This window comes from Pinus tabuliformis, chromosome 7 (genome assembly GCF_031772625.1).
Source record: "Pinus tabuliformis cultivar Carrire ecotype Pingquan chromosome 7, CPIR1, whole genome shotgun sequence".
In the NCBI taxonomy this organism is placed as follows: Eukaryota; Viridiplantae; Streptophyta; class Pinopsida; order Pinales; family Pinaceae; genus Pinus; species Pinus tabuliformis.
In genome coordinates, this window is record NC_142293.1 from 1226331078 (window position 1) to 1226343727 (window position 12650).

Genomic DNA, 12650 nt, shown 5'->3' on the forward strand with positions numbered 1-12650 from the left:
TCAACTTTCATTCAGCTTTTCGCTGAAAAATGCTACAGGCTTATCCTCCTGACTGAGTATAGCTCCAATTGCTATCCCGCTGGCATCACAACGAACCTGAAATAACTTCTTGAAATATGGTAATCTCAGGATCGACCTCTCAGTAATCTTCTTCTTTAACAACTGGAAACTTTTCTCCGTTGCATCTGTCCATCGAAAAGGCTGGCTGGCCTTTTTAATGGTGTCCAACATTGGTGCACAAATTTTGCTGAAATTCTTTATAAATTTTCTGTAAAAACTCGCTAATCCGTGAAAGCTACGTACCTCAAATAAATTTTTCGGAGATGGCCAATTCACTATCGCTGCCACCTTCTCCGAATCCATCTTCAGTTCATTCTCTGCTATTACAAACCCCAAATAAATCAATTCCTTCTACAGAAGAGTACATTTCTTCAAGTTTATTAGTAGTTTGTTCTGCTATAATTTCTCCAGCACCTTACGCACATGTTGAAGGTGTTCTTCCCTTGTCTCGCTAAAAATAAGTATGTCATCCAAATATACTATCACAAACTTCCCAATGTACTCCTTCAACATCTCATTCATTAACCTCATGACCGTACTGGGCGCATTGCTCAACCCAAATCGCATGACCAGCCATTCATACAGCCCCTCATTCGTCTTAAAGGCTGCCTTCCATTCGTCCCCCTCTTGTATCTGAATCTGATGGTAACCACTCTTCAAATCTATTTTAGAGAAATACACTACCATGCTTAAACAATCCATCATGCCATCCATCTGTGGTAGCAGAAACCTGTACTAGATGGTGATTTTATTGATGGCCCTTGAGTCGGTGCACATTCGCCACTCTCCTCCCTTCTTGGGGGCGAGAACCGTTGGAATAGCACAAGGGCTTAAGCTTTCCCTTATCAATCCCTTGTCCAATAGCTCTTGCACCTGCTTCCTGATTTCTTCATTGTCTTTGGGGCTCATTCAGTATGCCGCTTTGTTCAGCAAACTGGCTCCGGGTATGAAGTCAATATGATGGCTTATGCTCCGTTTGGGGGGTAATTTGTTTGGCAAGTCATCTACCACTATATCTGTAAACTCCTGCAACATCTCCTGGATTTCCAAAGGTAAATCCGATACCTCCATATGCAACAATATTGTCCTTGCTTTCTTTACAACTGCGTAACCTATCTCACTGTCCTCCACCTATTTTAAAAACTGTTTTCCACTGATCAACAATGCTCTTGGTTCACTTGTCTCTGCTGCCCCTTCTTCCTTGAGGGGTACAAGCGTATGCTTGATTCCATCCTTAACAAATTTATAACAGTTCGTCAATCCATCGTGTACCACTTTCCGGTCGTACTGCCAAGGCCTACCCAGTAGTATGTGACATACATCCATTGGCATGATGTCACAAACAACTTTATCCTTGTATTTGCCTATTTGAAACTCCACCTCGCACTGTTCATCTACCAGCAACTGATGGCCTTTTTGCAGCCATGAAACTCTGTAAGGGTTTGGATGTTTCAAACGCTTCAACTCTAGCTTTTCTACCATCTCTGTGGACACTAAATTTTCAGTACTACCGCTGTCAATAATCACTTTACAGCACTTACCTCATGACTTACAAACTGTTCTGAATAAAGCCTTCCGTTGTGTCTGGTCGGTGATCTCCTTGACTGGTTTTAACAACACCTTGTGCAGCACTAAAGCTTCCCCTATCTCTGGAGCATTTTTTGCTTCTTGGGGAGGTGTTGCCGCTTCTTCAGGCTATGCCACATATGCACCCCGCTGTCCAGCTTGTTCTGCTTCCGGACATTCAAATGATCTATGTCCCCATTTATGACACCAATAACATTGGTAACCAGCCCCTCTTCCTCAGCCGTTACCTCTGCCCCGCTGGGATGACCTACCGCCTCTTGCATTATCTCCTCTGTTCGTTGATCCAGAAGCTCTAGAACTGCTACCTTCCTCATTATTACTTGCAGTCCACCCTCTACCATATGACTGGCCTTTCCCCCTACTGGCTCCTCGTCCTCTCTGAGCATTTTTCCTTCTAGTAATTTTCTCTTCGGCCTTCATCGCACTCTGATACGCTTCCTCAGTGTTGTTCGAAGACAAAATACTGATTTCATCCAAAATATCTAACCTTAATCCATTAACATACCTGGTTGTTCTTTCCACAGTATCCTCTGTATATCCGGCTCGCAAATTCACTCGATAGAACTCCTCCGTGTATTCCCTTACCGTCAGTCCTTTCTGTCTCAGATTCTGCACCTGTCTGTGCAATGCAATCTGGTAGTCCTTTGGCAGAAATCTGCCCTTTAACTTGGCCACCATCCTTGACCAGGTTTTGATCGGCAGCTTATTCAACCTTTTCCTCTCATTCTGGACACTATCCCACCACAGGGCTGCGTGTCCCTTCAATTTAGTTGCAGCGAACCTAACTCTGCGGTCTTCGCTGATTTCCTCGCACTCAAAATACTTATCCATCTCACTGATCCAATCCAATAAGACCTCAATAGACAGACTACCATCATAGGTTGGGAGTTCTGGTTTTGGTTTACTGCTTGCTACTAGAACAGATCTCAACAATCTCACTTCTGGACTCTCACCTTCTGGTCCATCTGCTGCTGCTTCAGGTTCCTCCTCGCTTTCATCACCCATCTTCGGGTCTCGTCTTCTCCCTGCCTCCACTACCTCCAAACGGGCAGCAAGAATTTGAATCTCCTCTCTCAATCCTTCCTCTGCCAACCTTCGAGCGCCTCTACCATGACCCCGCCTTCCTACTTCCATATCTTCAATCAATTTTTCCTGCTCTGATACCACTTTGATGGGACCAGCCCAACGCTTTACCCAAACTACCATAGGAAAATGATGTTATAATGTTTAATTGTCATGCGGGAATGACTTTGCAATGTTTGTATGATTGATTAAATTATTTGATAGTGATGACACGTATATGCAATGCAATCGGATATTTTGGGCTTTGGTAGATATGGCATTCAATTCAGAAATAATGCAATGTACTTGCCTTGTTGTCTGCGCTTCCCGCTCAACTCTTTGCCTGTTCCTTTCGTTCGTTGGTATTCTCGGTCGTTTGTTGTTGTCCATCGAGGGTTTGCTCCTCAATGTTCTGCAAGGTCTTCGTGGCTGCCTGGGTAAGACTCCTGTGCGTTCTGGTTTCTTTTTGTCGTGGTTCTACAGGTCACAGTTTGTTAGCTCATGCGCTGAGGTTTTCTATTCTGGTTGGCAACTCATTGTCTGCTTGTCTCCAGGTTTGGCTTGATGGCTTCCTCCGGTCTCAGGCTTGATGCAAAGGTAATCTATCTGTCTCTATTTCAACAGTTAAGTTTTCTCTTACAGGCTCTGACCTGAATGCACCTTGTTCTCCAGTCTAGCGACGTTGTTGGTGGAACGCGTGTCTTCATCCTCACAGCAACTCTCATGTAACGTTGGCAGTCTCAACGTTTCAGTTCTATTGCTTCCTAGTTATAGTCTTCCACTTTGTTTGCCTTGCATCCACTAACACCTGTAAATTCTTGGTTATGCAGATATCAAGGGTTTGTTGTTGGCGGACATGGGGTTTTCCATCACAGCTTTGAATGGTAGGCTCTGCCTCCTATAACTTATGTCAGCCCTTCGTTCTGGTCTTCTGAAATCTGTCTCTTTTCGAGTCAAATGGGTTTGTCAACGCTCTCTGTGAGCAATGCTCTGTTCTATTTGGACCCCGGTCTCACAATGTATGTTGACTGTCATTTCCGGTTGTAATGGTTGTTCCTTTTCAAACCCTCACTTAGGGTTTAACGTCTAGGGTTTAGGCACTTATACTAGATTCGAATGCTTTGTTTGAAAACCCTCACTTAGGGTTCATGGCTCAGGGTTTGAGCATGCACAGCTTCGGCCTTACAGTTCTGTTGTGTAATATTATTTCACTGAATTTTGCAATATTTTGAAAGTAATGTTTCCAGCATAAATGTGATAAGACTAGATTGGAATTACTTAGTTATATACGTTGTTTGTCTTCTCAAAATTTTGTGGTTTGAACTGCTATTGAGTGCCTCTATTTACTTTAAGTAATTCGTGAGATTTTTTTATATGGACCTTGTAATTCTATTGGTACGTGATATGGCTGTCACTTGAATTGTAATTGGAAACTATTGCTCGGTCTGTCGATGGTTGGCTCGTATGAAATCATAGTTTCTCCGGTGATCTACTTTAATGAATTTTCAAACCCTTGAATTTAAATCTGTTCTTTGGTCTCCGCTGCATGCACTGGTTGTCTACCTTCAGTAACGTGAGGAATTATTTGTTTACAAAAATTTATGAATGGTTAGTGGTGTATTCAATTTGGTCATAAATTGAAAAACATAATGAAACACAATAGGTATAAAAATTGGATAGAACTTCAATTTTCTCTGTTATTATTTCTTAACTGAGTGCGAGAGGTATTGGACTGAACCCCTTCTTTGGTTTGTCCTGTTACATTTATAGGTTCCCTGTTCCAGTTAATGAAACTGTACAGTTGCTTTTTTTTCAGTTACCGACTCTTACAGTTACTTGTTATTAGACATTCGTTTATATTATGACAAGATTTCCTCTTCAACTACATTTGTCTTTTCCCTTTAAAATAAAAGGATAATCACAGTTTGTTAACAACATATCAACACATGACTATAATTGTTCAACTACCCTTAACTAACATAAAATAAAATAATAAAAGTCCTATCTACTTTCCTGTCAACCAATAGAAAGACTAAATAAAAGTAAATTCAACTTTCTTTGACCTGGCAGAGACTTCACCTGGTCATGGTGAGCTAGATGCTCTTGCATCAGGAGCACTTGCATAGGTGGTGCCCATGGTTAATATATAAATCATAAGGTAGTCACAAATTTGAAATATAGGTTGGGAGAAGGTTTAGTTGGTGAAAAATAATATCCGACAGTAAATAAGGAAATGAAAGATAAAAATAGTTCCTTAAAATATAGTTCGAAAAGAAAAATTAAAATAGTAAGGGATCTTTCTCCTCAAAATAGAAAGGTTGAAAAATAAATAAATGTTTCCTTTAATAGAGAAATGTTAAAGAGAAAAAGAGAAGTAACATTTCCTTGGTAAGGAAAAGGTTTAATAGAAATTCCCAATTCATTTTCAAACATGTAAATGGATTCAAATAATATATCCTTGAATAAATGCATTGAACCTGTGAGGGGAAACACTAGGAGGAATACCTAGTACCTACTAGGAGGCTTAAGAAACTAAAGGAGAAAAATTAGATGTATAATGGGAAAGGTGTGAATTTGAAATCCTAAACTATACTAGAATAATTTTTTTATATGGAAAATATGGATAATATTAACAAGGGTCGAGTTTCCACTTGGTGTTTAAGAAAAACCAAGAAAATGATGGAGTTTGTATCTAAATCAATGGAGTCCAAATATTAACTTATAAAATGATGTTATTATATATTGTTCCTATTTGGGTTAAATTACCATATTTTCCCCTTCATTATTAGAACACAGACACATTTAGGAACATTGAAAATGTTATAGGTTGTTATATCAATTGGGAAAAACCCAAGAAGGTATGCAACCTTGTGTGAGGATTTATGTAGAAGTGGATCTTGATAAGGGACTCATATTGGACATAAATCTCCAGCTAGATAATTGGACTCATTATTAAGAAGTGGATTATGATCAACTACCATTTATTGTAAGAAATGTCATGAAGATGGGAAATTTTCCTTAAGATTCCCAAAGGGGAAAAATGAAAAAAAATAATAAGGAGAACAATGGAAACAATAAAAAAGATGAAAGGGTGCCCCCCAACAAAATATAGCCACAAGGACACATGAATGAAATGTATTGAGACCTAAAGGCCCTCCCACTCCAAAGAAATAAGTTGTCAAAGTTGAAGAATTATCCTCTAGCAAGAACAAAGGTTTGGTAGGGAACAAATTTGGGGCCCTCAATCAAGAAAACGAAGAAGGATAAAATCCCCGATCCACTCAATAAGGAGATCTAGTTATTAAACTCCCAATGCATGAGTTATAAGGGTTGAAATGACATGCATCCCTCAAAGATGTTCCATCTAAAAAAAAAATTAGTGACAAAGGAAGAGGTTGCATCAGAAGAGGAAGAGGTATTTCATTCCTTTAGAAACACTAGGAAACATCAAGGATGTTTAATTTATGGATTTGCAGATGAAAAATAAAAAGGTGAAAAGGTAATCCATGAAAAACCACATAAGGAAGTAGGCCACAACACTAATAATGATCTTAGAAGTTCACGTGCAGAGAAGGATAACGAGTTAGGCTCTCAAAGTTCATTGTAAGAGGCCTTTTATATGACCTCTAAACAAACCCATGACAAGGAATCAGGGGAAGAAAAAGAATCCATGCCTACAAAAAAGGAGAAAAAGAAGGAAGGTTCCATTGCACTTACAAAAAACATTGAAGATGATAAAGATTCCTCCTCTCCATCCTTTTTAGAAGTGTTAAAGAAAAACTCAGTTCCATCCCCTTCTTTGACAAGAGGTGAGAAATACCACAAAGAAAGAAACTCCAACTCCCAGAAATTTCCAACCTTTTTCAATTTACTAGGAGTGTATTTTCATCATTATTGATCATGCTCGGTTTTTGTATCAATTTGTGTAAGTCACGCATAGATGTAATACCACCTTATGTTAGTTAGTATGTGTTGTAAATTTTGCTAAATTTGTAATTATTTTGGCGTATTTATGCATATAGGCATAATGGTTTAGATATAAATGAAACCAAACTTTTTGATCCACTGGGCATTCCAAGGAGTTGCATGGGTGGGTCAGATAGCTGGAATAACCCCTCTTTTGTTGTAATTTCTATGTCCACAATGAAAATTCTTATAAATATAATATCTCATTCTGGTTTAAAAAGAAGAATTTTGAATTAAACTAAATAAACGTCTTTGATGCAAAGAAAATAAACAACTAAATAAATCAAGGTGTATTATCCTTTTTTGTTTGATTCCTACTTGTCATACTTAAGTTATACAAAATATCAAAGCATATAGGAAATTAACTGAAATATATATTTTTCTAATTTTCCCTCCAAAGAAAAATGAGAAAAGAAAAATCCATTAAACAAACAATATTTATTGATCAAATTTATTTTCTTGTGTGCTTAAATAAAATAGAAGTATAAGGTTCTTAGTTTTTATGGTGTGTAGAAACCCTTAAAATTGTTTTAACCTAATAATGCTAGTTGGACATAGATTGATGCAAGATGTTTTTGCTTATAGATGTATAGAAAAGAATCACATGTAAAATTGCAGCTTAGCACAAAAATGTGCACATAAGAAGAAGTAAACACATAAAAGGCACAAAAGAAGACACCAAGGCTTGATAACGGAGTTCGTCCAATTCGGACTACATCTCCAGGCCTACCTCAACAATGGGGAGGCCTTTCTTATTAAATGGCATGAAAGAACAGAATTACATTCATCAAACTGTCCACAAAGAGGCTTATTCCTCCAATCTGCAAGATGACCTGTGCAATGGATGCCTGAGATGGAGAGGTAAATAGCACCAAAGCGTCCCGCAGAAATGAAAGGGGCTAGAGTCATGTAGACTGTCTAAAACAGATCAATATGTGTTCTCGGCCTCCTGCAAAATAGCGTGCTACAACCATAAATGCCTCCTCCTATGCTCTTTCCATCAACTATGTTTTATAATGGGTTCTTTGGATAGAATCCCATTCAAATCAGAGTTTGTCTGTTTCATTATGGAGGTTAGTAGCGTGGAATGATCGATAGGAGCAACCGCTTCTTTAAGTGGCCTTCCACCGTTGAAGTGATAAGACTTCAAAAATCCCAAAAAAACACTAAAAATCTGCCCAAAACACATATACCCGGACTTCAAAAATCATAAAATCGATCGTATTTTCCATAGCAGGTCCAACCTAGGGTCGCAAATTGGCCTATTGGGGCTGTCCCTGTTCTGGTTATCGAGAACGACCAATTGCCAATTGTCGATCACCGATATCGGAGTCGGCTGATCGCATCAGAGTTCCCTCATATATCGCTTTGATAATGATCATTGATCCGATTAATCGTCGATCGCAACCTACCACTACCGATATACATATGTGTAAGACATCCGATCCAGTTGCCTTCGATTCACCGATCCGATCTGATCGAAGATTAGTGATCGGGGGTTCCACTACTCAAAGCTTAAGTCCACTTCTATGTGACCTCCGATTGCGATTTGGCCTTAAATGCTTAAGACCCATTTTCAAAGGATAAACCTCATTTTCTTAAGGCTTAAAGAATCCTTCTTTGTGTTATAACTTCATCATCCGGACTCGGATTGAAGTACCGTTTGCGCCATTGGAATCAGGAAGACGAGATCTCTGCTCTGATTCTGAGTTGACTTCCTTCCAATCACTTTGATTTCAATGCCATTGTATCTGAAGATCCACTTGGATCAATCCTCCCCGTTGAGGAGATTTTGGACTGCCAAAAGATTTTCATTAGTCAATTGGCAAGTGAGGGAACTGTTCCCTCACTTTCTCTTTCTTCAGCGATCTGGCCTTGCTGGGATGCATTCCCTTGAATCCAAATCGAAGGTATTCTACATCTTCTCGCTGCGAATTCCTAGTTCTTCTATCAAGGAAGATGTCTTTAGGAAACTCATCAAGATATTTTGGTGTAAAATCATCGACGATAGGAACTGTGCCCACCTCATCAGTGTCCATGATCAAAGGTGGTTCATACAAATTCAAGTTCTCCACATTCACTACTGAGTACATCTGCATATATACCAGCAAGTGAAGATGAAAGGCATTGTTCCCAATCTTCTCCAATATGGTGAATGGTACGTACCAGATTGGCCGCAACTTTTTTCCTTCTCCCTTCATCTTGTCTTTGCTGATGTGGAACCACACCTTGTCGCCCACTTGGAATTGATGGTCAACTCAGTGTTTGTCATGTCGAGCCTTATAACGGGCTTGAATTTTCTCCAACTATTCTTGCACTGCTTGGTGAATCAATCGGATTCGCTAAATGAACTGCTGAGCTTTGTCCTTATCATTACGTCCACTGGAGCCATCCTCCCTTCCAAAGAGCATATCAAAAGGGTCCTTTGGCAGGTAACCAAAGCATGTCTTGAATGGTGAACGTTGCGTCAATGAATGCACTGCTCGGTTGCAGGAATACTGTATATAGGGGAGATGTTCATCCCAGAACTTGGGATGTTTCCCATAATAGCCTCGTAATAAGTGTACCATGGTATGGTTAACAACCTATCTCTGCCCATCAATTTGCGGGTGAAATTCCATGCTTCTTTTCAATTTGGTGTCTATCATCCTCCACAAGCTGGTCCAGAACTCTCCAGGGAAGCGAGAGTCCTGATCTGACACAATCGACGTGGGTAATCCAAAGTGGACCCAAACACGCTGAAAGAAAAGAGAAGTAGTCTTTTGTGCAGTAATCTACTTTTTACAAGGCATTAGAATACACATTTTGCTGAAATGGTCAAAGACGACATACAAATAGTCATGACTCTTCCTAGACAATGGTAAACCTCCTACAAAGTCCATTGACACACACCCATGGATGACTCGGAATAGGGAGTGGTGTGTAGAGCCCAGGCTTTCTATTAGAGGGATTTGAAATAGAACACATCACACAACCCTTTATGTAGCGAGTCACAATGTTTTTCATATAAGGCCAAAAACAAAATCTTTGTACATGACATAAATTCTTTTCGACACCAAAGTGTCCAGACACAAGAGAGGTGTGGGCCTCTCGAATTACATGTACTCTTTGTCCCATGGGAATACACAATTTACCAAGGTGATACAACAATTTCCCCTGCAAGTGTTAGTTGTCCACCTGTGAACCATGGGTTAGTTTTGCATAAACCTCATTAAAGTCATAATCGTTAGCATATTGTTCAGCATAACTTTCAAAAGATAATGAAGCATTATGCAAAATAGCAGAAGTGGAAATAGGAAGGCGACATATCATATCAGCCACTTTATTGCTAGTTCCCCTCTTATACTTTATTACCAGATGAAACTGTTGAAGAATGACCATCCACTTGAAATGACGAGTTTGTTGCAACTTGGTTTGTGACTGAAGGAACTGCAAGGGATGATGGTCTCCTTGCCGATCAAGTAGTGTTTCCACTTTTTCACACTCTGCACCAAGGCATAAAGCTCCTTGTCATAGGTGGGATAGTTTATCACAACTTGAGAAAACTTCTTAGAATGGTAACAAATTGGCTTCTTTTTCTGCATCAGTACAACTACCATGGCATAACCACTGGCATTAGTTTTGACCTCAAATGGCTATTGGAGGTCAGGTAAGGCTAAGACTGGCGCGGTGCTAATTTTTTCCTTCAATGTTTCGAAGGACTTCTATTGTCTTCCTCCCCATTGGAAGACCTATTTCACACTTGTCAATGTGTGCAAAGGTGCTTCAATAATAGAGAAATTAGCAATAAATCTCCTCCAATATTGGACTGCACCAAGAAAGCTACGGACCTCGGTTACACTAGTAGGCTTAGGCCAATTTACAATTGCTTCAACTTTAGCGGGATCAATTTTTAACTGACCATGACCAACAATATGACCTAGCTAACCCAAAGAGGTTTTCCCGAACTCACACTTTGACAATTTTACAAAGAGTTTTTCCTTTTTTAGCACATCAAGCACTTTATTTACATGGATCACATGTTCAAACCAACTCTTGCTAAAAACTAGTATATCATCTAAATATACGAGAAAAAACTGATCAATGAAAGGTTGAAATATATTATTCATAACCCACATAAAGGTGGTTGGAGCATTGCAAAGCCTGAATGGCATCACCATCCATTCGAACAACCCTTGCTTGGTTTTGAAAGTGGTTTTCAACAAATCCTACTCCGCAATTCAGACCTGGTGATAGCCACTGTGCAAGTCCAACTTTGTGAAATATACAACATTTTTTTATTGATCCAATAAATCATCTACACGTGGGAGGGGATAGCGATTTTCACTGATATTTTGTTGAGTACGCGGTAGTCCATGCACATCCTCCAGCTGCAGTCTTTCTTTGGCACTAGAACGATCAGCGAACTGCATGGAGAGGAGCTCGGCCTGATTACGCCTTGGTCCAACAATTCCTGCACTTGCCACTTGATCTCCTCCATTTCAACTACCGACATCCTATACATGTCGATGTTTGGCAGAGGGGCATCATGCAATAGTTTGATTTCGTGTTGGATTTCCCTCTTCGGAGGTAGTTCCCGTGGCTCCTGAAACAGTTCAGTATAGTTAGAAATTAATTCAATTAATTCCTATTAATGCTTCCCATTGCAGCCCTGGAACGCATCAGCAAATTCGACCTCTTTCTCCCTTATGACCATAAGCATGCGTGTTTTACTTGAATTCACCAGACATTTCATTGCCTAGTGCTTACGAGGCTGGCATTAATGCTATTTTGATGAGCCTACACTATGTATTCTACCCCATCCTTAGTGATGCAGTATTTATTCTCATGGCGGAAAAAGATTGCTTTTCTTTCATATAGATATGGGCTCCCTAATACATGCCACAGATATCCAGTGGTATAACATCCATCTCTACTTCATCTACCCACTTAGATGCAATCACAAATTTTATCTTGCACTACTAGGTTACATTCAATTTAGCTTTATCATGTATCCATCCCAGCGAGTAAGGTTTTGGGTGTGGTTTTGCCTCTAAGCCAAGCTTCTTCACCAGGGATTCTACAATTAAATTTGCTTGAGACCCAGTATCAAACAGAGTTTCAACCTTGGTGTGATTTACTACAACTCTGATATGAAATAATTCAATTATTTTTCTATCATTTGAAAGGGACTTATCTACAGAACTGATGCTTTCATGTGATTTAGAATCAACAGGAGGTGTAAGGGAACCTTTTGTTCCCACTGCTGTGACTAGCGCTTCATCTCCCGAATCTGATCCAAAGTCTTGTTGTGTCGTTGCCACCTTTTTCTTCTTCTCTTTTCCTCCATACTTCTTTGGACACCTTTCTGGGTGCTGCTTCCAACAGTGATCATCATCATGGCCTTCTTTCTTGCAGTGATTATAATAAGGCCACTCTCCCTCTTTGGCTGTTGCTGTTTTCTTCTCCTTCCCTTTCCATTTCGCTTTGGATTTGCCATTGGGATGTTTGAATGGTGGCTTTCTGGACTGGTCCTCTCTTTCATTCTTGCCCCTATTCTCAATATGAATTGCTTTCACACTAGCTACGTCAATAATGGTTGGTTCAAACAACAATAATGAATTTTGAATATAACTGTGCAGTGAGCCAATATACTTAGTTACAACTTTAGGTGTATCAAGTGCAATACCCAAATCCAGTGCTTGCTTCCTAAATTCTTCTATAAAACTCTGAACATCCTGCCCTTTGCCTTACCTTAAATATTGCCAATTCATCAAAGCTTTCTATTTGTATCCTAAGGGATAAAACTATTCCCCTAATGCAAAAGTAAAATCAACCATGAGGAAAAGAGCTTACCCATATTTTTACTACTCTACAATTTGCTCTCCCACCAAACGAGAGCTGTGTTGCCCAGCCATAGAGAGGCCAACTAGATTTTCGCCTCAATCCTCTACGATTTTTTGAATCCTGTAGTAAACCTTGATCTACCTGATCCA

The 12650-nt window shown here is 39.6% G+C and overlaps 1 protein-coding gene across 1 annotated transcript; it reads right to left on the minus strand.

Moving 5' to 3' along the window:
- Positions 1-747, minus strand: LOC149251804 (uncharacterized). Its single transcript, XM_089453995.1, has 2 exons — positions 587-747; positions 1-247 (listed from the first exon to the last, which is right to left on the minus strand). Exons 1-2 carry the CDS (start codon positions 745-747, stop codon positions 1-3), a joined length of 408 nt encoding a protein of 135 aa, XP_089310121.1.
- Between the last annotated feature and the right edge of the window lie 11903 nt (positions 748-12650).

Excerpts from the sequence above, each read along its gene's own strand:
- LOC149251804 (XM_089453995.1), bottom strand. The coding sequence starts at position 747 with ATGGTAGTGTATTTCTCTAAAATAGATTTGAAGAGTGGTTACCATCAG. Across the intron at positions 248-586 it reads GCGCCCAGTACGGTCATGAG|CAAAATTTGTGCACCAATGT; the intron begins GTTAATGAATGA and ends AAAGAATTTCAG.